Source organism: Vicugna pacos, chromosome 2 (assembly GCF_048564905.1).
Source record: "Vicugna pacos chromosome 2, VicPac4, whole genome shotgun sequence".
Classification (NCBI taxonomy): Eukaryota; Metazoa; Chordata; class Mammalia; order Artiodactyla; family Camelidae; genus Vicugna; species Vicugna pacos.
In genome coordinates, this window is record NC_132988.1 from 62,728,084 (window position 1) to 62,751,638 (window position 23,555).

General features: G+C 31.8%; 1 protein-coding gene across 9 annotated transcripts in view; it reads left to right on the forward strand.

Moving 5' to 3' along the window:
• ADGRL3 (adhesion G protein-coupled receptor L3) overlaps window positions 1-23,555 on the forward strand; it is a 730,953-nt gene that overhangs the window by 246,220 nt on the left and 461,178 nt on the right. For all 9 annotated transcript variants that reach the window (XM_072940759.1, XM_072940764.1, XM_072940768.1 and 6 more), the window contains exon 3: window positions 19,064-19,281. In XM_072940759.1, the coding sequence (XP_072796860.1) occupies window positions 19,209-19,281 (73 nt within the window). In that variant the 5' untranslated portion in view covers window positions 19,064-19,208. The remainder of the gene's footprint in view (window positions 1-19,063; window positions 19,282-23,555) is intronic.

Sequence of the window (23,555 nt, forward strand, 5' to 3'; positions counted from 1 at the left end):
TAAGCTGAGGTAGCATTTATTTTCTAAAAATAATGATACTTTAAGATAGCAATAACCCACATCAAAAATTGTAACAAAGAATTGAACCAAAAAGGCCTACTATCTTTTTTGTAAAGGTATTAATGTTCCATGAACCAGTGAATTCTCTGGACAAAACTGTCTAATACAAAAAATGTGTGAAATCAAAGTTTGTACCCTTTCATTCCCTATGAGCAGAAATTTCCTTCCCAACAGTATTTTACATTTTCTTCAACTTCCCTAAGATATTTGGCAAATATGTCCCGGTACCAAGAGTGTGCAGGGGTAGGATGCTGAGAGCTTAGGTAAGTATACAACATTATCTCCTCCTTACTTGACCTAAGGCATTGAAAAGTCTATGCATAATTTAAAATGTATCTTGGAGTATGTTTTGGGATTGGAGTTACTACTTTCTGCCTTAATATTATGGTCCTTTTTCTATTTTTTTTAAAGCTTTGATTATTTTGGCGCAAAAATATACTAGTAATAGAGTAGTCATAAAAAACTAGTCAGTTTTTAATATTTAATGCATTAAATTCTCCTTTTAAAAAAGGCTTGAATTTGATGATTTTAAGAATTTTCCTTAGTTCTGACATGCCATAATTGCCCAAATATGGGCTTTGTACTTTTTACATATATTAAACTATTTAATTAATTTCTTCATAAAATGTCTTGAGTCACATGTTTCAATTTTATTTCCTTATACATTTTCTTGGAGAATAGAGCATAAAATAATAATTACTTCATTTGGAATAGAATCTCCCAAAGCCAATAAAATGTTGATCTACGTCAGAGTAATTTTTATCAGTGTCTAGGATGAACTCTATGCTAAAAGGATTAATGCTACATTTCTTTCCAGATAACTTAGTATCTTCTAGGTAATTTTGAGATACACAGGCTCACATTGAGAAACCTGTTTGTATAAAAGCATCTGCATTGATAGCAGGGTGTTCTGGTAACGGTATTAGTGATCCTTTGCTTTCTTGGCTGGACCATTGTAAGTTAAAGCAAAAGAGAAGAAAAAGGAAGGAAACATAGTGGAGTCACATCTGAGAGGAGCTAATGGATGCTTTTGTTTAATGATGTCTGAAATGTATTTTTTTTAATACTCCTTAGCATTCAAAGGAAATTTTCAATTACATTAACTGTTTTAATCCCTGGAAACACCTATGCTCTCCAGATTGCCAATCACATTTCATTTTGGTCTCTGCTATATGTCTTCATTTCTGAATCTCCGAAAAATTTAGGGAATCAGTGTATTTGACTCTTTCTATTTGAGATAAAGAGAATCATTGCTACATCTCTATCTTGGATCTGGATGATGAAGACATTTTACAGTTTGATGTTTACTGGCAGTCTTCAGCAAATTTGCCCTTAACTATTGATTTGTAATAGTACAGCCTTTTCTATCTAAAATTTTTAAATGTGCCTGTGTGTGCACGTGTGTATGGTTTATTTATGTTCATGTGTATTTTTTTATGTTCATGTGAAATAATAAAATAATTAAATACTATGTTTCCATGATGAAGGAAACAAATGTATAGACATACTTTTAAAAACCTCTTTTCTTTCTATAACATGTCACATAGGAAATAATGTATTTTTGTTGTTTGGTAGACACGGTTGCTGTATTTCAGCTGAACTGACAAAGGTTTTTCCTTTTTCTTTTTTTTTTTAATATTAGTTATTAGCAGATTAACTCTAGACAGAATTGTCAAGAAGATGCGTCTTTGACATCTTGATTCTTAACCTTTTTTTTTCCCCTTCCTATGGAGTTCCTTGGTGGGTAGTACATTAGAACCATAAAGCATTCCTGAAATCTGTGAAAAATATAGAATGTAGGGTATCATTCTTTCTACTGACTGGATAGGCCTGAATCTTAAAGGGATGTCTATGTTGGAAAGTTTTAAAAAATATTTTTATTATAAGTAACTATTAAAAAGTTTAGGACATCGGAGAAGATTTAAATCAAAAACTATTTACTGAGCCCACGACTGGGGAATATAACATGGTGCATAAGCCTTCCTTAAGGTGATTAAGGAAATTTGAGGGGTAAAAATATAGTATAAATTCACTGGAAACGTGTATATCAGAGGTGAAATTACCGTATCTGTTTACATAATATTTTAAAATTTGAGGTCCACATTAATATTGTTCCCAATGATATAATTTTTCCTTTTTAAAAAATTAACATTGTTACATTCCAAGAATGAAGATGTCTTAATTTTAAATTATAATTAATTACTTTGAAGTCATTAACTTTCCACCTGAACAGTTTATAATGGTCAATATGGATACTTTATATATAATTATAAAATTAAGATGTATTTAACACACCTCTAGTAATATATTGACTTTGATAATGCACATTTATTTCTGACAGCTAGAATCTGAAACTATATAATGGTCAGTGATCTGATTCATAAATAGTCGTAAGCTCAGTGATGAGATTTAATCAAATTAAAAGATTTCAGGCATTTCTTTATTCTGACAAAAATGGCTTGGTGATTGCAAAGTTTTCTTTTTACAATGAATATATTAAAGAATAGCAATGAAAAAGGGAAGAAGAGGAAAAACAAGATAGCGTGTGCTGATCAGTGTTGCCACTGGGTAGACCTTGGTTTTCTCAGCTGCTTCAGGTGTGTTGAGGGACCTGGAGGAAGATGGACTTTGGAGATACTCAACTTCAGTAGGTGAATAACACCCACTAGAAATACTCATGCCCTGCATGTGGGCAAAACTGATCCAGTTTATTAGAATTTTTAAAAATGACAAGATTATGGAAAGCCATTAAATAAAATTAATCCATTAAGACTTTTATGTTCGGAATACTTGGCATTTTATATAACAGTTAGGTTCCTTTGTCAAGACTATGGGGAAGTTTGAGAGAAAATACATTTATCTATGTTTATAGTTTTTGCTTCCAGTTTTGTTGAGATATGATTGACATACAGTACCATATAAGTTTAAGGTGTGCAGTATAACGATTACATACATCATGAAATAATTACCACATTAAATTAGTGAACACCTATCATCTTATACAGATACAAAATAAAAGAAAAAGAAAAATGTTTTCCTTTCAATGAAAACTTAGTATTTACTCTCTTAAAAACTTTCATATACAATACAGAGCAGTGTTAATTATATTGATCATGTTGTCCATTACATCCCTAGTATTTAGTTATCTTGTAACTGGAGGTCTGTACCTTTTGACAACCTTTGTCACCATATAAAAAGATTACATTGTTCTTGATTGTATTTTCCACTCTGTACATTTTATCCTTGTGACTCATTTATTTTGTAACTGGAAAAACCACATATTAGAGTATACATTTTCATTAAAGGTGAAAAATAAGACGTATCATAAAAAAAAAAGAAAGAAGAAATTCTTTTTAAAAGGACATTATTTTAGTTGATGAAATAATCTTACTCTTTCACAGAGGAAAATAATTATCTTTATTTTATTTTAACAGTTTTAAGGAAAAAAGTAAAGGATGTAATCTTTCTGTTTAAGCTGTCATATTTATGCATAACATTAAAAATTATTGTAATGGTATATTTTCATAAAAGCAAGACTGTGTTTCTTTGGGAATGCAATTTTTTGAAATATTTCAGGGAATACCTTACTTTGAAAAATCACTAAAAAATAAATCAATGTCTAAAATGCAAGGATAAATAATCTTTGGGATGCTTTCAGCTGTATCTTGTTCAGTAATCACAGACATGCCAGAAAAAGCAAAACCAGAAAACATAAATAACTGTTGATTCTAAAAAAAGATGCAAGATTTGTAATTGTTGTAATTCACCCATAAAAAATTAACTCCTCCAAAATGAGGCACAAATATAATTATTGCTTTAAAGAAATGTTTTTAACCTTAAGATGTTTTAGCATCTTCTACAGTAGGTAGTTATCTGTTTTGGCTTTTTATCTGCTATCATTGCAAAATATATTAGAATATTTAAATAAAATGTTAGTTAAAAGGATTCAGATATCATTGTGTATAATAATCCACCAGCTTGGTTGTTTCTGATGGATTTTCCATCACAGTCGATCTGTGGTTCCCTTTACTTTATTTCTAGCTAGAGCCAAGTGTTGAACAATACTATATATCTTTTTGTACAATTTGCCAATTTTGGTTACTTTAAAACCTAGGTGCTCCTGAATTGTCTCTGTGAATCATCACTGTTCTGCAGAGAAAGGACTGAACAAAGAAATGATTTATGTACTGGAACATCAATGCAATTTTTAAACTACATAACTCAAAGATATTTTTACCAAAGCCAGAGAAAAAGGACTTTTTTGTGAGGATCAACACAGTGGTATCTCTAAACAAATAGCCATTAAACTGCTTTAGATTCTTAATTATTAAGAAAATCAAATTTTATGAGAAAAGTTTCTAACAGGCATTTATCTTAAATAATAATCTTTGTCAAAATAATTTTGGACAGCACTTTGTGCTGCTCTTTTTCAAGTTTTCTTTCCTTATGCTTTTCAGTTGCATAGTCTCTGTGTAGAATGGATTGCTGTTTGGCCTAAATTAATTTAAATATAACTTGGTGATAATTATGTTACATATCCTATTACTTAATGGGAAATTCTTTCAAAGTCACCTTATAGAATAGTATTTTGCTCAAATCACTCAGATAATTTCACTGATGTATTTTTTTTTCAACACTTTTAAAAGTATAAATGCCCAGAGGGCACAGCATAAGGGCCTCCAGGTGCGATATGTGCCGCCCTGTGATAGCTCTTCACAAACGTTCACATTTCCTCATGAGGCTCTTCGTTTTCAACAACAAAAAATGACTTGGTTATTCTTCCCAGTAACCAAGACTCCTTTCTGTTTACTTGTTTGTTTTAGTTATCTTAACTGTCACTGTTTTTATTGGTTTAATTATCTTTCTACATCAAAAACATGTACTATTATTTGTATAGATATCTTTAGGAGTTACTGAGTGTAATTTTTTAAATAAGTGCTTGACATTATATGATTTGAAGTGCCACTTATTTTTACCATTATAAAATATACCAAATATACCGAAGGTATACTGAAAAATAGCAATTGATAGCTTTAAATTATGTATTCATAAACATTCTCATGTTGTACTAGGTTACTAAAATCAAAAAATTTTGAGTTGCAATATTTACTGGATAAAAATGTGAATGGTATGATAAAAATGATCCATTATCATTGTAGTTATATGTACAGTTATATAAATTATATATTATTTATGATTGAATAAATTAGTATATTAATAACTAAGTATAATAAGTGGTTATAAAATTCCTTAATTATAGGAATCCGAATAGGGCCTGACTTCTATGTTCCTTCTCTAGATACATCCTTTATTATCCTGCATATAAATGTATTAGCCAAACCTGTTTAGCGATTCCTTTTCCATTCAGGTACTGTCCTTAGAAAATTTTCTTTTTTCCTTTTTCTTTCTGTTTTCCTTATATTTCGTTTTCTCACAACCTTTCACTTACTTATTCCCGGCCCTAATTGATGCTTTTTAGTTTTTTTGCTTTTGTTTGTTTGTTTTTTAATGGTACTCCAGGTCAGTTTCTATGGTGATAGGACTAACAGAAACAAGATGAATGGAGCAAAAAGATGGTTTTATTCTGATTTCACCTTACTTTAGGTTTGCCATTCTGCCTACCAGTTAAAACCCTAGAAGCTGAGACGTTTTTGATGTAAAAAGAGACGTCTTTGTCCTACAGCAAGAATGCCAGTGTCTCTATGTTATACTTGTTTTTATAGCTCCTGAAGAATAGATGTTATGATGCTTATTATTTCTACTAAATTATATACATTTTACTATAAAGATTAAATTTACTTTCGTATTTTTTTCTTCCCCATGAAGAATATCCTTTGGGGTCTAAGCAGCTATCTTAAAAGTTAAGTTTTATAAAATGACCCATTTCATAATTTGGTAGCTATCTATAAATGCTAATTATCAGAGCATTACTGTAAAAATGTATTGATGCATTAATATTTTTAATCTGTATCTTTGGGTTATGCTAAACCTTACTGTGTTAGCTATTGATTTTAAAACTATAAAAAAATGTATTTAAATAAACTCCCAGTCAGACTAAAGTTACAGCAGAAATATTGCATCATAAGCTACAACCTTAGAAACTCTCCCTTGGCAGTAATTGTCCCTGACTCCCTTCGGGTATTTTAGGCATTGATACTCCATAATGGGCCATTAAAGAAGATGTTTAATTTGAGACCTATCCAGGTGTACCCTACTGAGATGAGATAATTTCAAAATATGTGTATTTTCTCTCCTGCCTGGTTACTACTGATACACTAACTACAAGGAATGAAATATAGCAAAGTTATCTTGTGATACTTTATGAATCACAAAAGACAATACATTTCTTTCATAATCTCAAGAACAAGATATTTAAAATACGTAGATGTCTTTTGCAGGAGATTTTGAAAGAATTATTTTGAGACCTTGTCTGGTATACATTTTTTAAAAATTCCAGGATTTTATGGTAATCTTGTTCTTATTAATACTTGTTTAAACTTCTTTTGAAAAAGAAACTTATTGAATTTTTTTTAAATGTGGATATCAAGGGTTTCAAGTCAATTGTTTATATGAAAGAGATGAGTGGGACTGACCAGTCATGATAACTAAACCATAGTGAAAGTCTGTAGAAGGACCTCGCTCATAATGAGATTTAGCTTCCCCTGCATTCCTCTTGGCTTTGGATAGCCTTCAAAGAAAGTGCAAGTAGATGTGTGTTTTTCTTTTCTGCCTGAAGGAGTTGGAATAGAATGAATTTGACATTACTACCTCAATTTTTGTGGCTTTCCTATTCTAGGCTTTATTTTTAAGTCTGTTCTTAGTAACTGTCATAGTTTTCAGGGAACTAGTGTTAAGAAATGAGATTCTCCCCCTATCCCCAGTTCAGCCCCTAAACCCGTACTGTAGCTTAATATGATTCTGGCCATCTAATTTATCGGGGAAAGTTCACTGTTCTCAGCTATGGAAATAACTTTTCACCAGTCTCAATTGTAGTGCTATCTGCATTGATAATAATATATTTTAGAATTTCGTAGGAGAAGACGTGATTATTTTGGCTTTATATCAAATTCTGGAACTTCACTTATAACACATACTTATACTAGATATAATATATTGTCATGATTGTCAATCATGAAGTACTTAGTTAATTTCTATTATAAAATTGTCAAAAAGGAAGTAACACAATGTACTACTAGTCTACCACAGTCATAATACCTCTGTAGATAATAAAACCTGAACAAATATTAAAAATACTTGAGGTTAGCTTGATTGATTATTTGTCAATTTGATTTTAAATTTAAAATAAGTATGATAAAGTCACAAATAATTCTGCTTTGAAGACATATTTGCTTCTTCTTGGTAACATTCTGAGTAGTCTGGGTTTCCTTTTTGGAAAAATTACTAACAGAATTAAAGAGTTATGCTGTTTGAAATTAAATTGGTAGATGTTGAAATCTTTTCAGAACTTTATTTGGAAGATAGCTTTTATTTTCTATGTTTTCCTGATTGTTTTCAACTTTTTATGTAATTTAAGACGCACTTGCTTGGCTCCTAAGAACCTCCAAGTTCATCATACCTGGGTTACTTTGCCTGATGAAGTCTGGTGGTCTTGCCCTTCACTCACTAAAAACAAGCATGAATAAAAATGGGTCATTTGTATCTATTCAGATATACCAAAAGATGTATGATGCCAGCTAGTAATTATGCAGAAGTGAAGATAATGAAGACCTTCTGTTAATACCATGATTCTCTCAATCTGAAGTTCCTTTGACTATTTCAATATATATATATAGAGAGAGAGCTATATTCTAGAACTTCATCTCACTTCATTCAACCCATAGTCACCTTCATACTAGCAAAAGGTTCCTTACATGTATATGAAGTATTGTCTTGTCACAGGATGTGATAAGAAAAGTACCACAGGCTGGATATCTAAATAAACAACATACATTTACCTCTCACAGTTCCAGAGACTGGAAGTCCAAGATCAGGGACCAGCCTGGCTGAGTTCTAAAGAGAGCCCACTCCCTGGGTTACAGACAGCTGTCCTCTTGCTGTAACCTCACATGGAGGAAGCGACTGTAGAAAGCTCTCTGGGGTTCTTTCCTAAGGCGCTGATCTCAGGAGGATTCGGTTCTCGTGACCATATCACCTCTCAAAGGCTTCACCCACAAATGCCATCACATTGGGATCTGTATTCAACATACGAATTCTGAGGGGAGCCAAGCATTCAGTTTATTTTAGTAGGTATGCCATAGGATCAGTAGTCAATAGAAGCAAAGAGAGACAGTAGGAACTAATGAATGAAAGCACAAACCATGGGTCTAGAGGGTTTAGGTGCAAATGTGAGCTCTTTTATTTTTAGCTATGTAACCTCAGTAAGCTCTTCAACCTCTTGGTCTCTCAGCTTCCTCATTTGCCACTTAGGAATAATAATAAACCTTTCCTTTGGAGTCGTTATAGGATTGACAATAATATTTATATTTAAGATCAATTAAATGATCCAATAAGTGGAAAGCTCTTACAACAATGCCTGATAGTAAGGGCTATTGTTATAAAGAGGACTGTTATTTTGCCTGGTGCTCTAGATTTTGGAATAGATTCCCATGTTCCTGTTAGAAGTGGAATTACTTACTTTGAAGTAGAAACCTGTAATGTTCTGCATGTTTTTACTGTAGCTTGCATGCCTTTCCTAATTTCTACTTCCCTTGGAAAGAGAAATCTTTAATGATTATGATTGTGAATGAAATATTGTAAAGCAATTGCTGATTTTTTTGAATAACCTTTTAAATAAGGGCTGTATTCATTCAGATTTATTTTTTGCAGTGAATATTGATGATAAAAATTAGAAATTTTATGATTATTTTCATTTGTGAAGAGCAGAGGATCAATTTTAAAAATCATATACATGGAAAGAAATACGAGATCCAGTTTTCAGTTGTAATTCTCTCATTTCAAGCAATTGAGTTATTTTCCAAGCTAGTTGCATTAAAGTAATTATTTATACTTAGTTTAATTTCAAACTCTTTGATTATATTTCCTATTGAACATATCAGTGGGGAAAATTTTATCCTATTCAAAGCTTGTTGGGAGCACACTCCAATCAGATGCTTTGGGGGATCTCAAGGAAAAGGTTAACTCAAGGACACCTTGCAAGAAAATGATCCTCTGTAAAACATCAATCATGGTTAAATGATAGGCTGCCTTTAAGACAAAAATAGCACTGTTCATTAAATCCAAATTTGTTCCTAAACTTTAATGGACACTTGTTAGATCGTAACACTATCTGAAAGACAGTTAAATGGTTCTTTTACTCTTGAGAACTTAGTAAATTTTTTTAACATCTTTTATTGATTTATAATCATTTTACAATGTGTCAAATTCCAGTGTAGAGCACAATTTTTCAGTTATACACGAACATATATATATATATTCATTGTCACATTTTTTTTCTCTGTGAGCTACCATAAGATCTTGTATATATTTCCCTGTGCTATGCAGTATAATTTTGTTTATCTATTCTACAATTTTGAAATCCCAGTCTGTCTCTTCCCACTCCTCACCCCCTGGGCAACCACAAGTTTGTATTCTATGTCTGTGAGTCTATTTCTGTTTTGTATTTATGCTTTGTTTGTTTGTTTGTTTGTTTGTTTGTTTTAGATTCCACATATGAGCAATCTTATATGATATTTTTCTTTCTCTTTCTGGCTTACTTCACTTAGAATGACATTCTCCAAGAGAATCCATGTTGCTGCAAATGGCGTTGTGTTGTCAGTTTTTATGGTTGAATAGTATTCCATTGTATAAATATACCACATCTTCTTTATCCAGTCATCTGTTGATGGACATTTAGGCTGTTTCCATGTCTTGGCTATTGTAAATAGTGCTGCTATGAACATTGGGGTGCAGGTGTCATCCTGAAGTAGGATTCCTTCTGGATATATGCCCAGGAGCGGGATTCCTGGGTCATATGGTGAGAACTTAGTAAATTTACCTTCCTATATTGCTTGTTTTCTAACATAGGACCAAGTTATGTTTTAAATATAATTGTAAGGAAATATGTATTTTACTTAAGCAATAAAAAGTGTTGTTTGTTAGTGTTCAGACAGTGTATAGACATTGAGCGTTTCATTGCTTGAGAAGTGTGGTTAGTAACTTTCAAAATTTTTTCATTGAATACAAGTAGGTCTTTCCTTGCTCTGATCTCTCTGAAACTTAACTTGTGGAGGAGATAGTAGGGAAAGAATGAAGGAAGAATGAAGACTTGAGTGAAAATTCTAGTGGAAATGTAGTTTTATTCCTGAACTAATCTCCCTAATTCCAATCTGATTTAATTTTTCATGTATCTTCTGTACCAATTCTCTGTTTTTCCCTTCTATTTTTTTCCTGATTTTTATCCCTTCCACCCTGACAAAACATATAATTTAATATTTCTATAACTTGAAAAACTGCTGTCCTGACTTTGGTCAAATAATATATATTTTAAATCACAATTCTGCACTTGTAGGTCACTGTGAATTTCCACCATACTAACTAACTCTGGCTAATATTATTACTGATTCCATGAGCCTATTTTTTTCCCCTCTCCATTTTTTCCTACATACCAAGACCAATTTAATCATCTAAAAGCATGATGTTTACAGTGTACCTTCTGATTTTATTCTCTTTCCCATCCAACTACTCAAAAATTCCTATCAAATGTTATTCTGTCCTACTCACCATTAAATGTAGTCTCATTTACCATTTATAACCCTACTTTTCAATATAAAACTCTTCATTAAATGAGAACAAGGATTTTTCTCACTTATTGAATGCCTACTCTTGCCAGGAATCTTTATATGTAATGTATATATGTATATGTGTGTGTATGTATATATATAAAACTTTTATTTAAGCCTTCTAACCATCTGGTGGAATAAGTATTAATTTTAGATGTGAACATTAGAGTATAGAAAATTTAAGTAATCTGCCTGTGGTCATACAGCTCACAGCTTGAAGAGGGAGGACTTAAATGCCTTTCTCACACCAAAGCTCATATCTTGTCCTCTTTTCATGCTGCTTATGATGGCGCTGACTTATGCGATGTTTAATACTTGATGACAGGAGCTGAGATTTTTTTTTAAATATGTGTAGAAAATTAAGTACTAAGAAAAGTATGACCACATCCACTTCTAGGTCAAGGCAAACACATACTTAGTGTATATGAAATTTCTTCCAGATTGTATTTGTCCTGAATGTGTTATAAAGGGCACATCTGTACAGATAAGTCATATAGATACAGTGTGTTATTTGGTAGTAATACACTGCCAAATGCATAACAATACCATTGTGTTTAAAAGTATACTGTTCTGGAATCAGTATTTGATCTCAAATAGGATAATAGTTGCTTAGCAATGTTATGCAAGTTTGGAATCCTGACAAAGTATCATATTAAGAAAATGCAAAGACTGCTTTATTTCTGTGTGGTATCGTGTTAGGTACTATCTAAATACTAGTTTATTAATTTAATGATTCACTTAATACCTCTGTTTCACTTAATATCTCCAATAACTCAGGCTCTTTATTTCAAACCAAAGGTCATTTACAGAAATTAAATTCAGAGCAAAATGTTCAAGTGTTAGGAGCAATACAGAGGATTATAGACATTTTTAGGATGTACTGACTATAAATATTTACCCTCAATCTTAAAAGACAATGCTTGCAGTGATTTTTATTTACTTACATAATTTGTGCTTTTAGAAAATAAAAGGTATTGTTTAAATTTTGAAAACATCATGGTTGGAAACTAACCAAATTGAATCCAAATTTTTTTGTATAGACTTCAAAACCTTTCCCATTCTGCCCCAATTCATCATCTGTGTGGTCTTTTCTTGCTTCTGATTTACTCAGTAAACTTGACAAAACAGATGACTTGCAGTTCGGTAATTTATACTTTGTCTTTTACCTGTTCTTTACCTTTCTTTGTAACAACGCTTAACCCAGAATAATATTCTTCCAGTCATTGTTCAGTGAAATTTTGCCTATTCTTTATACTCCAGCACAAGTATCATTCTCTTCTTATAGGTCTTCCAGATCTTCCAAGCTGGGTTATCTCCTTTATTATTTTACCTCTCTTTTTAAAAAATCATATTTTTCGATTTACATTTTATTATTTTATGTTTTTGCATCATCTCTTTCCTCCTTTTTTCTGTCTCATTGTTGTCTTTTTGCTACTCCTTTTCCTCCTCTTCCTTCTTTAGTGCAAGAACTGTCCCATATATATCTCTGATACCTCCCGTGATCACAGATTATATTGTTTGTATCCAACAATGATCTCTTGGAACACATTGATGAATAAACACATGTGTGGGTTGATTGAATTTAATATTTATTGAAAATATTAAATGAGGTGATTGAGAATTTGTCCTCTATGAATCTCCAAGGGGATCTAGCACTATTTAAGAAAGTATTTACTAAGAAGCACTCAGCACCTTACTGCTACCAAATAGACTCCATAATTAAGTACTTTTCAATAGTTATTTAATATAAGGTTCTTTGACTCCGTAAACATTGAACGAAAGGAAAGATCCTTGAAACTTATTGTAGTGCTTTGGTTTTCAGAGCCAAAATGTTGAGAAAGTGTTTAATTATTTTTAAAGTATGAACAATAGTAGGACCCAAAATAAAGTGCTTTACAATCCATAGCACACTCACATGCACTCTCAGTTGAGAAGTAATATATGTAATGTTTTTAGCAAACAACAAGAAAACTTTTTTTAAAGTATATTTTAGGTTTTAGACATTGTAAATTACATTTAACATTTAAAAAACAGTATCTAGTTTACTCAGTCTAGACTCCTTTAAAACTTGTTTGCTTCTACCTAGTGATCATTACACCAAAGATTTTAACATTTTATAGCATGGTGATGCCAGGAAGTTGTGTTATAGTCATCTAATTTTTCATCTTGCTGCCCTACTTCTTCTCCCTAAGAATTAATATCATAGAACATCATTCACATCAGAAGGGGTCTTCCATTTTGAACCATTTAGGGAAGACATTTCTTTGGAGACTAAATGGCATCCATCATTTGATAGGGCATGGACTATGGAGTATTGATGTATATGTGCTTATGATTATGCAATATTAGTAAATCATGGAAATACTGCCACCTTAAATTTGAATACTGAGCATTAAATCTCATCTAAGCATCTATGCATAGTTAAATACTCTAGATGAAAATTTTTCAGCCTTATAAATGAATATTTCTCAGAAATATTTGACACTTTTGGTTAATATGGATGACTCTTATTTATGGATGTAGTGAGCTTTGTGCACATAAATCATGTTTAACTAGATGTTCTGTTATGATAACAGATATTTGCTTTACTCGTTAAGTTAGTGACAAATGTTGAAATAACTGTTAAACTTTTTGAAACTTACATCACTTTTCATGAGTTACCACATACCAGTTTTATATAGATAAAAAGTTAATATTTGGTTTGTTAATGAATGTAGTTTGAAATCATTTAAATTTCAAAATCCATCAAATAGCCTTGGCAGAATAGAGGTAACATTCAAGCAATATTTATAAACACTTCTAAAGGTGGAGGTTTTGTTTGGTTTTTTGGGTTTTTTTTTTTTTTGAGAAAGTGACTACAGTTTCCCTATTTTGAATGAGGGAAAAAATGCTAAATGGGAAACTGTGAAATTATATTTAACAATGGGGTTATATAAGACTATATACCAATTAATTATTTAAATAGTTCCACAAGGCATTTTATACATTTGGCATGTGCCAAACATGTTTAAAAAAACCCATCGAACTCTAAAAAGACTAATATGGCAAAAATATGTAAATATGCAAATTAAAATATGTGTTAAAATTTTGTATGGTTGATAAGGAATCAAATTTGGAGTTAGCAAAATTGCTAATAAGCGAACATTTAATAGGTGACAAGATGTAAAATTATTATTGAAAAGTTATTATAGTATCTTGTCTAGGTTATTATGAGGAGGAAGGTATAATGATAACATGCAATTTACTTTGGGAAGAGATTGAGAGTAAGTTGTCTAATAGACATGTGATTAAGAGCAGCTGAAATAGAAGTAACAATTCCAGGACGACTTGTAACTCAGATTCTAATACTAATCTTTAGAGTGTAGAAAGAAACCAAATATAAAAATGGAAGTTTTCAAATATGATTTGAGAAGGGTATATGAAAAAATTAAATGGGAAAAATGAATTATGACACCAGAATTTAAGGAAAGAGTTTCCCCAAAGTAAAAAAATCGATGTTTTAAATTTAGAAGAAATTTTGTTTCAGCAATAAAAAATTTAAATATGTTCTCAAAATTATTGTGCTAAATATGAATGGAATTTAGTCTAAATGTAATGTAAAGAATTTTCCATGTAGTTTATGATCAAAGACTTTATTTACATATAACATTTATAGATTATCTTTCCATGTTGTGATTTTTTTAACATTTAGTGAAACTTGAGTCAAATTACACAGTTTCATAATTATAATCTTAAATATTAATAATATAAATTAGGATGCTTTAATCAACCTCACTTTTAAATTTTGAATATTGTGAAGAGTAGTGAAGTTAAGTTAGATAGTTTTGTTGGAGGACATATAAACTCCAAGTACCAAATCAAGGTCTACACTAGAAATATATTCCTTTCAAGTTTTAGACGGGGTACCATGCAAAAATGTTCCCCATATTGTGATAATCTTTGATAAAATTTAGAAACATCATCCTTCAATAATAATTTCTAAATCATTTAATATGCTGATTTATTAATGGAAACTAGTAGCTTAAATAATAAAATATATTTTAAAGAAGAGAAGCATACAGAAAAATCCTTTTTTATAGACCCTCACATTATTTTAGTATCCATCTTTCAGCCGTTGGAATTCTCAAGGAGAGTATGCATAGAATTCTCTAGGAGAGTGTTCATTTCTCTCAAAGAGAGTATGTTATTAGTTTCCTGAATTTGTAAGTGAGACAGATGGGAGTCAGGCAAATGGTCTATTTGTCAATATTGAGAGAATTAAGGAAAGAAAGGAACTGGTGAATGAGAGACATGCATTAACAGGCATGTACAATCACATGACATCTCTGCATCAGACAATAATTTACGTTATCGCCAATCCTCACAATCTACCTACAAGGGGAATATTATTCTCTCTTTTATAGTTGAAGAAACTGAGATTCAGAGAAGTTTGCAAACTTGACCAGCACCAGAATATTCAGTCTGCATGCTTTTAAATCTCTTGCTGTTACACACAAAAGAAAGTCTGGCAGTTTTTTACTGTGTGTTTCTAGAACATCTCATGGAACACATTACACATTTTGCACAGCACTATAATTATTGGTGACTATACCTTCTAGCATCCATGTTTTACTGCACATTGTTTTACAGTGGTGATCCTATTTTAGACATATAGCCACGCTTCCTCACTTGACCATAGTGTTAGTGCAGGGCTTGTACGTGGAGGAGGCTAAAGAAATTTTATTGGAAATGGAAACATGTTGAAATTGACTTGTTAAATGCTTTATATCATTGGTATATCTTTTTATGAGTAATTATCTTGTCATATGTGACTTAATGAGTCCCTAATGTCTTTTCTTGTTTTTTTTTCTTTATGTTTTGAAGAGCTATATTTCAGAAATGAGTGAAAATCCCTTTTGTATGAGAACCGATTGGTTTGGTGAAGTTAATGACAACACATAAATTGGAGAAAAATCATCCCAGAAACTTTTCTTTCTTTTTTTATGTTAACATTTAGAGAGTGGTGGTTTATCTTTCTGTAGGTTATGAACAATTTCATCTTACAAATTATTTATTAAAATGTATGTATTTTAATTATTGCAATTTTATTAAATATACCCCCGAATTAGCACGTTATTTTGGGGCTGTATAGGGTGAGAAATCGGGTTAGGGATGAGGCTAGAGTGTGAGGACATGTTACCCTCCTCATATAATAGCTTCTGTTCATCTGAATTCCTTTCCCCACCTCTGTTTCCAGTCGTCATGAGAACAAACTTTTATGCCCAAATCAAATACAGAATAATCTTAGTACCATGGTTTTATGCCCTGCTGTGCTATCTTAAAATAAGCGATTGTTACAAATAATAGATAAGCATTTTCTTATTCTTTCTTTAAAGTAACTTTCTCCCATTGCTTCATCAAGGTGAAAATATATTATATCATATGAGATAAATGGTTCTGGTTTTCACTAAAGCCAGACTGAAGTTGACAATAGCAATACTCCTGTTTCATCATGGAGATAATCTTTTGGCTCCTCCAAAGGTACAATGCTGTAATTAGGCTGTTTTCCTTTTTGAACATGTCTTTCTTCCCTTTCTCTTTGTCCCTCCACGCCTACCTCATTTATCTGTGCTGTCCTCCTATTCTTCACTCTTCACGATCAAGTAACGTATTTAAGCAAGGCCTAAGTCTTCCTTGGAAACTTGCTACCTTGTCCCCTTCCTTTGCATAATTAATACCCCTAATCACTCTCTTACATTTTCTTGTTTGTTTCTACCACAGAGAGAGGAAAGAGCACTGATGATGGAGTCAGACATTTGGTTTGAAATTCTTGCTGAGTATCGTGTCTGATTTTCCTCTTCGGTAAACAGGAGACAGTATCATCTGCCTTATAGATGTGTATGGAGAATTAAATCACATAATCGTATAATATCATCTAGAACATTGCTTGGCATATGATACGAACTAAAAAAATGTTAATTCTTCTCTTTATATGGAGACTTCATTTACTGTGTTCTGTTTTTCGCATTACAGTGGGAGTTGTGAAAAAAATTGTTCTAGTAATTTGCAATCTTAGTAATACCCACCATGGTAGATATTTAGTATGTATTTTTGAAATAATGAATAAATAACTCACCTAGATGCCTGCCCTCAGTTTTTTTCAGTTGCAAAATAGTTCTGTATATATTTATCTGACATACATATGTGTCTGTGTTTGTGCATATGTTAGTGTGTATACACATGTCTTTTGATGCTGTAGTTACAGAGGAAAAAAAGGACAGTAACTGAGTGTTGAGGGATGGGGGCAGTTCTTTACTTGTTGATGCATCAGTCATTTTAAGTATCTATAAGTATCTATTAATTGTTACATGCATGTTAAAGAATGCACTTTTAAATTAGCATCTGCTTTCAAATTTATTTTCTGAAAGAGTTTTACATATATAGCATTTGTGGCAATTAAGAATATTCTAAATATTTTCTAGTAAGTCAGAGTGTGAATAAAGAAAATGAAAGGAAAATGCTGCTTATGAATCATTTTCACAGAATTTGTTTTATCTCAATCAGTTTTTTCTTGTCAATTCTTTCTCTATTTGTTAAGTGTTATGAAAGTGTCCATTATGAGCTTTTTTTTTTATAATATCTGTGAGATTAGGAAGAAAATTATTTGATTTGTTGTTTCCAAATTTAGTATTCTCTGAGCCGGTCTTTACAATAGTGACTCAGTAAGTATTTTGGGATTGAATTATCTAGCTTCTTACACATCCATGTTAAAGAATATGAGTAGGATAAAAGTAAAAACTGATGAGATACATAATAATTGTTAGGACATATAGCACTTATCACATAATAGACACTATTGTGGGCAGTGCATATTTTTACATATTTTATATAATTAAAATGACAAATTTTAGTTCATTAAATGTCCATATAATCATATGAATTAAGTAATATTACTCTCTCACCACTAACAGATAGGAAACCAAGGACTGAGTGTTTAAATGATTTGCCCAAGGTCATAGTACTAGTGCAGCTAATAACTGAAATTAGGTGGTCTTGCTTCAGAATGTGTGCTCTTAATTACCATGCTGTGAATAACAATGCCAGAAATTCAGATAAGTCTGTGTAATTTTGTCTTATAATGAAGACAAGCAGTTAAATATTTTGGAATGTATTTCTTTAGAACATGGCTTATTAATATAATCCACAGTAAACTCTATTCTGAATATCCCCTTCCAGAACAATTTTAAATTTGTACCAAAATATGAAATTATTTTAAATATATATAAGCCACCAGAAGAGAAAGGAGAGAGAAAGAGAAGAAAAGAAAGAAAAGGAAGGAAGTCCCAGTGTATAGTTGGTTAATCAGTTTTAAAGATGCTATGAAAGACAACATCTTCAAAAGTTGGGTCAGGTTCCTTCACTATTTTCACTTCCTAGGACAAGTCTGTATAGATCGTTTTGCAAGCAGCTGTATCAGTTTGGTTCAGTAAAACTGCTTTAATGCTGAAGGTTTTTAATGTCTTCCATATATATTCAACACTTTTAAGCAAGACTCCTCATTTTAAGTTGTAGGATCCTGGATAATAGGTTGTGTGTTTTATTCTTTATTCTATCCTATGTTCCTAGCCTGGTGCTTTGTATTGCAGTGGGCACTCAATAAAGTTATGTTGAATGCATTGATTATGGTTGAGCATAATTAATCAACATAAATCTATGATCTTCACAAGTGTAATTACAAAGATATTTAGAACAGTAATATAATTAATATGTAGAATATTTTCTGAGTGATTATCAGGACCTGGAATGAAAGTAAGACTCATTTATTTAACTTTTTTTGTTTAAACACAGAGTAATGATACTGAATGATTTTTTTTTACCTTTCTAATATTAGTAACAATTATATTTGGGAAAATGTTTACAGAATAAGTACCAGATCTATTTAAACATATTAATAAATTATAGAAATTAATTATTATTATATAAAATAATATTGGATAGTCATATTAATTTGTCCAGTATGACTGGATTATTCATTCCAGTCAGTGTGGGGACTGGGAAATAAGCACTGTAGTAATTCATGCATAAATAATGTCCTTTAGGTTACTTACTCATTTTTATATTTAATGCGTGTATTCGTTAAAATGAAGAAGAGAGGAGGTATAAAGATGCTCTAGTCAGGAAAGAAACTTTCAAGGTAATAAGAAAACTGCTGTAATTGATAACCCTTTTTTTTTTCTTGTTTATAGGATTCAGATTTGGGATATTGGTGTTTCTGTTTCTGAGGAATATTTCTTTTTGAGTTTTTTTTTTTAATCATCAGTCTTGGAATACAGAAGAAGAATCAGAAAGACATTTATTTCATTTCAAGTCTGGCACACTCTTGAGGCACTCATGCCCAAGTACACAACCATGTGGCCATCACAGCTATTAGTCTGCATGATGCTCTTAGCACCGACTGTTCACGGTAAGAACTTTAATTTGATTTTTGTGTGGTGCTTAATGTTGTCCCAGTTTTTCACACTAGACCCTTCCTTCTAAATCTTTGCTCTATGATTTTGCAGCTTTTGCCTACCATATATTAATAGCAGTAAGTTATATACCTTAAGCTGCAATAAATATGACTTTGATTTCTTAAAGTACCATTTGAAATGTATGTACAATGAAAGGTTTTTTAAAATAAATTTTACATGTTTTATTCTTTGTTTTACCACTCTTAAGGATCTAAATTAATCTAAATTATTAACCTTATCATTTATTATGAATTTTTTCTTTTACCTATTTTTGTAGTTAAATATCACTTTTAATATAGTAAGTGTGCACATTTGAAAGAAAACAGCCCAAAAATCTACTGTCAAATTAAGTAATCAAGAAATAACTCCTTTGGAAAATTTTATAGAATATATAATTATTCAATAAATAAACAAGACAAATTATGTGCCACTTAGTATGGTACTCAATGAATCTCTCTAAAAGTTGGCAAATTAAAGTCTATATGTATGTTTCTTTTTCCCAATTAAAAATTTTGTACTAATTATTATTGGTTTTATACTAAGATGAAAATGGCATATTATAATCACTATCTCATATGTTAATGGTAATTAGAGCAAAGAAAAAGGGGCACAGGTGTATTTGTCACTGCTTAGGAGGTCTCAGAATATTATAGTGTATGAAGCAGCTGAAATGAATTTTTAGCCCCTTTAGCTCACTTTTGGTTTTTAATTGACTACAGAAATCTATTGTTATTTTTCAGTGATGCGATTCTAAATTTGGCTCATATTCATAATTTCAACATGAATTGCATTCTGCTGTCAAAAAACTGGATAAAATTACTTGCCTCTTTTGACATTTCCTCTAAAGTTGCCCTGATTTTAACACATTTATTTCTAACAAATCACTATGAGATAGTGCTTTAAAAAAATTAGTTACATTACCACCTAGTTTTACCAACAATGTAAATTTGTCAAAATTTCCCTTTAATTCTTATACCAGTGCAGCATTTATACATTCATGTACTTGGGCATGTATAATATTTTGTGGTATGGGACAATACAAGATTTCTGTCACTTTAAACAAGTGCTTTCTAATTATCAGTATATCTCAAGATGATTCTAATTAGCTTTTTGATGTTATAAAAATGTCTCACTTAAGGTTATTTTGAGGATTAAGTAAAAAGCATAAGTAAAGAATCTAGCACAGTGCATGACTTAATATCTATTAAGTGCTTGAACATGTTAATTTCATTCATTATACTGTCTGCCTCTCCAGTTTATTTCTGTTCCAGTAAGTTTTAACAACCAGGAATTAGCTAATCATGAGAGCTGTTTCATTTGATGTTGATATTCAGAAAAAATCTCCATGTATATGTACAATGCATGTTTAAAAAGTCAATTTAAAATACACTATTAGAGTAAGGTAGGTTAAAAAATGGCAGAATCAGGCATTGTAAGAAAGACTCTTGTCAGAGGTGAAATTTCTGGTCTTCAAAAACTGACACCTGCTATGTATTTCAGTGGGCCCAAAACATGGCTGAGCCTTAGATCATGGGTCTTGAGATCTGTATTAAACACACACACACACACACACAGAGTCTCTCCAAGCAACACTGAGAAGTATTTAAAAACTCCTAAGTGGGCACATATAATATTGACCTGGTATACAAAATATTTTTGGCTAAAAACAAAAGTATTTTTTTCCCATTTTACATGAACTACTTTATATTATCTTGACTTTGAACCGTATGAGACTAAACAATATGGAAGCTTCTACTTAGAAACTTTGTTTTTATTACTTTGTTGTAAATATTTTAACACTTTGCACTGGAGAAAATGCAACTCAGTTTGTCTGCTTTCTATGGAAGGCTTTCTCCACTGCCTTTGTGATACCACTTTGGACTTACAAGTAAAGGGCTTCACATGAACAGCTTTTCGGAACCCAGCTTGCTCATAAACAGGAACATGTGTACCTTTGATCAGTGCTGAAATCTAATAGGATGGACATTTTTGGAGTCCCCACTGGTCCTGGTTGAGAGGAATACCATATAACTTGAAACCTTACAGGATTGAGTCAAAAGGGATGTCTCAGTTATAGAACTACTCTTGTTTCCAGATCATCCCTTGATAGCATCTCCTTGCCCTACTGTTGTTGAGATGCCCAGCTTCATTGGTCCTCCAGTCCACAGAGAATTAACTTTCCTGGGTATGGCCTGAGTTGCTGGCCTTTCCTCCAGAGTAAATAATAATGATGACTACTAATTCTATCGCCATAAACTTCGGGTGTATTGGTACAACTAATTCTCACAATATTCTCCTAGTTTTAATATTATTTATTATGATCATCATCATTAACTTTTTATAGTAAAGTTATTGGGGTACCGAGTGGCAAAGGAAGTTGACTAAAGTTACACATGAGACCCAGAGAGGCTTGAAAATGAAGAACCTAGCTTATTGAGCTCTAGTCTTAATGCCGCTGATCAATTCCTATCAAGGCCATTTTTCCCTACAGCAAATCCCACCTCAACTCTCCTGGGCATTGGGGAGCAGGTGAGGCAGAAAGCTAAAGCACCTGCCTCTTCTGTGTTCTGGACACAGACAGACTGGCCTTTGAGTCTGACAGACCTGAGATAAAATTTTAGCTCTGCCCTCTACCAGCTCTGTAACACTGTTACTTGGTAAACTAGTTGACACATATTTATCACCCACTATGAGCCAGAAAACTGTGCTAGCTGCTAAAGATATGGTAGTGAATAAAGAATCCTTAATTCTTTCCTCAAGAAGCTTACAGTAACTTAAAAATGTGTAAGCCTACTTTTCATCTGCACAGATGAACACTTACTCCATGCAGTTATTTTAAGAAATGGATGGAATAATACATGTACAGCTTCTAACATAGTGCTTGGCATTTGGTAGATCTTTATATTTTATTTTATCACCCTTACCTACCTTGAAATAGAACTAACATTCTCAGTTTTAGATAAGGAAAAATGCATAATTATCCTTGTTCTTATCCTGAGAATTGAAATGTTTTACTACTTGAACCTAAGCATTTAGGTTTTGCCAGAAATTTCTTAATACTAGTACCAAAAAAAAATTATCAAACTGGTATGTAGAAAGGCTTAGTATATAACAGTCAGTATATAATAGTATGGTATATAATTTTCAGTGATGAAAATATATAATTGTCAGTGGTAGTAGTACATAATTGGTAGCATATAATTGTCAGTGATCCATTTTTTGCATGGTTTCTTTAAGGGTCAAATTAGAAACTAAGCTAAAGAATTAATTCTGAGTAATATTTATATTAGTTGAATAATCTCCCACATCATCCTAGAAAGTCTGGCCAGAAAACAAAATTAATTAGTACATCCACGTTGTATATATATATATATATGTATATGTATATATATACACACACACACACACACAATTTAAAAATTAGGAAATGTCTCTGGTTCTGTGTTTATCTGTCCATATTTTATGTCTCTGTGTACTTCTGTATTTCTCTTTTTCTGTTTTCCATGACTGTGCCCTCTTCCTGTACAGATATAAAACCCTTATCTGTAATACAATGACACCTGGCAGAAGTAAAGAGAAGCAGCTAGAGCAGATGGCTAGTTCTTTGCTGTTAACTAATGTAGTGTTGCATGAAGATAAAAGATTTTTTCTTGTTCTATTGATGTGGTTGGGAACAAGGGAAGAAAAGGGAATTGGAGGACAAAAATCCAGTGATAACATGGGAACCTGGGACTCATCCTGATTGTCAGTAAACCAATACTGTGGTTCAGTGTAGGATCTGGACTAGGAGATCTGATCCATGGTGGGGTTGGGGGAGTGGATGTCATCCAAGCCACAAAGGATTCGGAGTTGAAAAGATGATTGAGGTGCTCAGATATTTTAACTACATCTCATCTTAATTAAACTGTACTTATAAACTGTGTCACAATTAGAGATAGAAAACAGAATCATTGGAACTTACTGTGGGTAAAGGGGGACAGTATTTTTTATGGTACTTTTGCAGAAAAATACAGGATTTCCAAAAATTCTCCTATAACTACACATGTGTACTTTTTCCAGCAAATCTATTTTTTTTGTCAGAGTTGCATGTGTGTTCATATATATTCATGAACTTTACAGGCTAAACTGCCTTTTATTTATGTTCAAGAAGTTAATTATTATAAATAGTTTTTAACAGGGACAAAACAATGATCAAATGCATATATATTTAGTACCATATGTTTTATGT